The 3,046-nt window shown below is 48.1% G+C and overlaps 1 protein-coding gene across 1 annotated transcript in view; it reads left to right on the top strand.

Moving 5' to 3' along the window:
• The first annotated feature begins 1,159 nt into the window (after nucleotides 1-1,159).
• Nucleotides 1,160-3,046, top strand: part of OXSR1 (oxidative stress responsive kinase 1) — an 82,557-nt gene continuing 80,670 nt past the window's right edge. Inside the window, exons 1-2 of the mRNA XM_006168966.2 lie at nucleotides 1,160-1,178; nucleotides 2,772-2,823. Coding sequence (XP_006169028.1) covers nucleotides 1,160-1,178; nucleotides 2,772-2,823 — 71 coding nt within the window. The remainder of the gene's footprint in view (nucleotides 1,179-2,771; nucleotides 2,824-3,046) is intronic.

Raw genomic sequence — 3,046 nt, 5'->3', positions numbered from 1 at the left:
TTTCATTAATGACACAAAATATGAAATACTATGTGATTTGAAATCTTGTAACAGTTAAACTTTTTTTTTGTCTGGAGAGTTTTTTTTTTTTTTTTTTTTGCTATAGGGCACGAGTGCTCGCCAGAAAGACAGAGCGAGACAGAGAGACAGAGAGACAGAAAGCGAGAAATCACCCTCCCAGGGGGGATGGGCACACTGCAATCCCTTCTCCTCCATTCTCCTCTCGGGATCTTGGGCACGCACGCACACGCGCCCGGCATGAGTTTAAGCCACCGGGCCCGGGACTCGAACCACTGTCGACTACATGGGAGTCCAGCGACTAGCCATTATGCTGCCTGCTGGTCTCGTAATAGTTAAACACGTTGAACCTGTTTTTAATGTTTATTGGAATACCACTCCATCTGTTTCTTTTTCTTAGTTTAAAGTCTCATTCAGGCATAGATAGATTTAGGGATTTTTGTCAGACATGATCATTTATCTGTGTAAGGCTGCCACCAGGTTATTGCCACCAATATGGTGTGATGGCAGAGAGGAAGATCAGCCTGGGAAGGGCTGTGCCATGTGACTTTTATTGTTGTACATCTGACAAAGTCTCAATAAATATTTACTGTTTATCTCAAACCAGGTTTAAACACTGGTCATGTAGAATAGGCTTGCGATCTAGTTTTTAGTAAGGGCCTGATGCACCTAGCTTTGAACTTTGGCTAAGACAACCCACTAGCTTCGTCCTCTGCCTCCCCCCTTCATTAATTGTTCACTAGCCACACATTTTGATGTTTAAAGTAGTGGTTTCTAAGTACAAATGCCAGAGCCTCACTTCCAGCCTCTCTATGGCTGCAAAGAACTTCAAAGCTCTATTAACAGTGATGCTGGGACCAGCAGATGGCATAATGATTATGTCACTGGACTTCCACGCAGTTGACTATGGTTCAAGTCCCTGACCCGTTGGCTTCAAACTCATGCCAGGCACATGTGCATGCCTGCCCATGATCCCGAGAGGAGAACGGAGGAGAAGGGATTGCGGCGTGGCCATCCCCCCAGGGGGTGATTTCTCGCTTTCTGTCTGTCTCTGCCTCTCCAGTGAGTGCACACACAAAAATCTCTCTTTCTCTAAAAAAGCCAGAGTGATGCTTATTTAATATTAGTGTATTTTCCCCTGATGGGGAGACTCCGCCAAGGTGAGGTTTTCAGAGAGGCCAGATTTGGGTCAACAGCCTCATAGCGTTGTGTCATCAGGGATCACATTTGCCTTTACATGTGCAGAAACGACATCACGGCGGTTGGTAAAGCACGTGTTCTCCTTTACATACCAAGCAGGATGGACGGGATAGCCCAGGCACCGCCAGACACCCAGCCTCCGAGTTTTCAGGCCGCCACACTTAGCAGATGACTGTCCTCACGGTTACAGGATCGCCGCCTCCCTTAGCCCCACGCGTGTGTTCTGGCCGGAAGAGTATGGCAGGAGGACACAGACACTGGACAGCTGGGTTGGCTCCCTGTGGGAGGGCTTTCTTTCCCGAATGTCTTCTGTGACTTCCACTTCCATTCTACTGGTCGGGACTGTGTAATTTGGTCATTTGCAAGGGAGGCTGGGAAAGGAAGCTTTTTAGCTGGGCACGTTATTACTTCAAACAAAATGGGTCAGGGTTCCCTTATTTAAAGAAGGGGAAATCGTATGTTGGATAAGGAATGTTGTCCTTAAAAATGTTGTGGACCAGCAGTTGGCATAATGGCTATGTTGCTAGACTCCCATGTAGTCAACTGTGGTTCGAGTCCTGGACCCAGTGGCTTAAACTCACCCTGGGTGCGTGTGTGTGCGTGCCCAAGATCCCGAGAGGAGAATGGAGGAGAAGGGATTGCGGTGTGACCATCCCCCCTGGGGGGGAGATTTCTCGCTTTCTGTCTCTCTGTCTCTCTGTCTTCCTGGTGAGTGCATGCACCCTATAGTAAAAACCTCTCAAAAACAAAAATTAAAATAGTTAAATAAGACATCTCAAGTAAATAATTTACCCTGATACACAAGTCAGTTAACGAATGCTAGCTTTAATCTGAGAGGCAGTTGCCTCCCTATTAAGAGCGGGATGTTGAAACATCACGTCGTTCTGGCTTGTGGGCCCTCCCCTGCCTCTTCCTGCCTGCATGACCTCGGTCTCGCCTTTGCGTCCACCACTTTGCTCACATTTTCAGACCAGTAGTACCTGACTCGTGGGGTTATTACAATGATTAGATTGGAAAAAGATGTGCAGGAAAGGAAAGTGCTCAGCACAGCACTTGGCACGGAGTAAGTGCTCGGTGAAAATTCGGGGCCAGCAGTTGGTGTAATGGCTATGTCGCCGGACTCCCATGTAGTTGACTGTGGTTCAAATCCTGGACCCAGTGGCTTAAACTCACGCCGGGCACGTTTGTGTGAATTTCTAAGAGAAGAATGGAGGAGAAGGGATTGTGGTTTGGCTATCCCGCCTGGGGGTGATTTCTCTCTTTCTGTCTCTCTGTCTCTGTCTTTCTGGCGAATGCACGCACCCTATTACAAAAACCTTTCCCCCTCCAAAAAAAAAAAAATTCTCCAAAGCATATTTCTTCCGTAAGTTAGAGAGACAGAGACAGGGACAGAGACAGAGACAGAGGCATAGCACCCCAACAGAGTCCTGAAGCTGCAGTCTCCTCCCAGCTTTATCCAGCCCTGGATCCTGGGCACGGGCGTGCTCGGCTCAGCATACTCAGGAGCATCTCTGGATGTGAACCTGGAACCTTCCCTTTGTCTCGCCTCGCAGAACATCCTGTCGTCGCACTGCACCACTGTCATGATGGGAATAATGAGGTCCAGTAAGACGGGGCTGTTGTTCTGTTCGCTCTGCTGTAAGCAAGTAACTTTTTACCTTGGGAGCTTATTTTGCTCCTTAACTGATTAATTTATTCACCAACTATTTGTTGAACTCCCGTTAAGTGTTAGGCACTGTCCCGAGTGCTGGAGATAAAGCAGTGAGGCAGCAGGTGAAAACCCCAGTTTCCAGGAGGTTCCTCATCTGGGGTGGCACGGGGGAAATTA

Source organism: Tupaia chinensis, unplaced genomic scaffold (genome assembly GCF_000334495.1).
Source record: "Tupaia chinensis unplaced genomic scaffold, TupChi_1.0 Scaffold146584_1, whole genome shotgun sequence".
In the NCBI taxonomy this organism is placed as follows: Eukaryota; Metazoa; Chordata; class Mammalia; order Scandentia; family Tupaiidae; genus Tupaia; species Tupaia belangeri.
The sequence above is the reverse complement of the archived record's forward strand: the minus strand, read 5'-3'. Positions and strand labels throughout refer to the sequence as shown.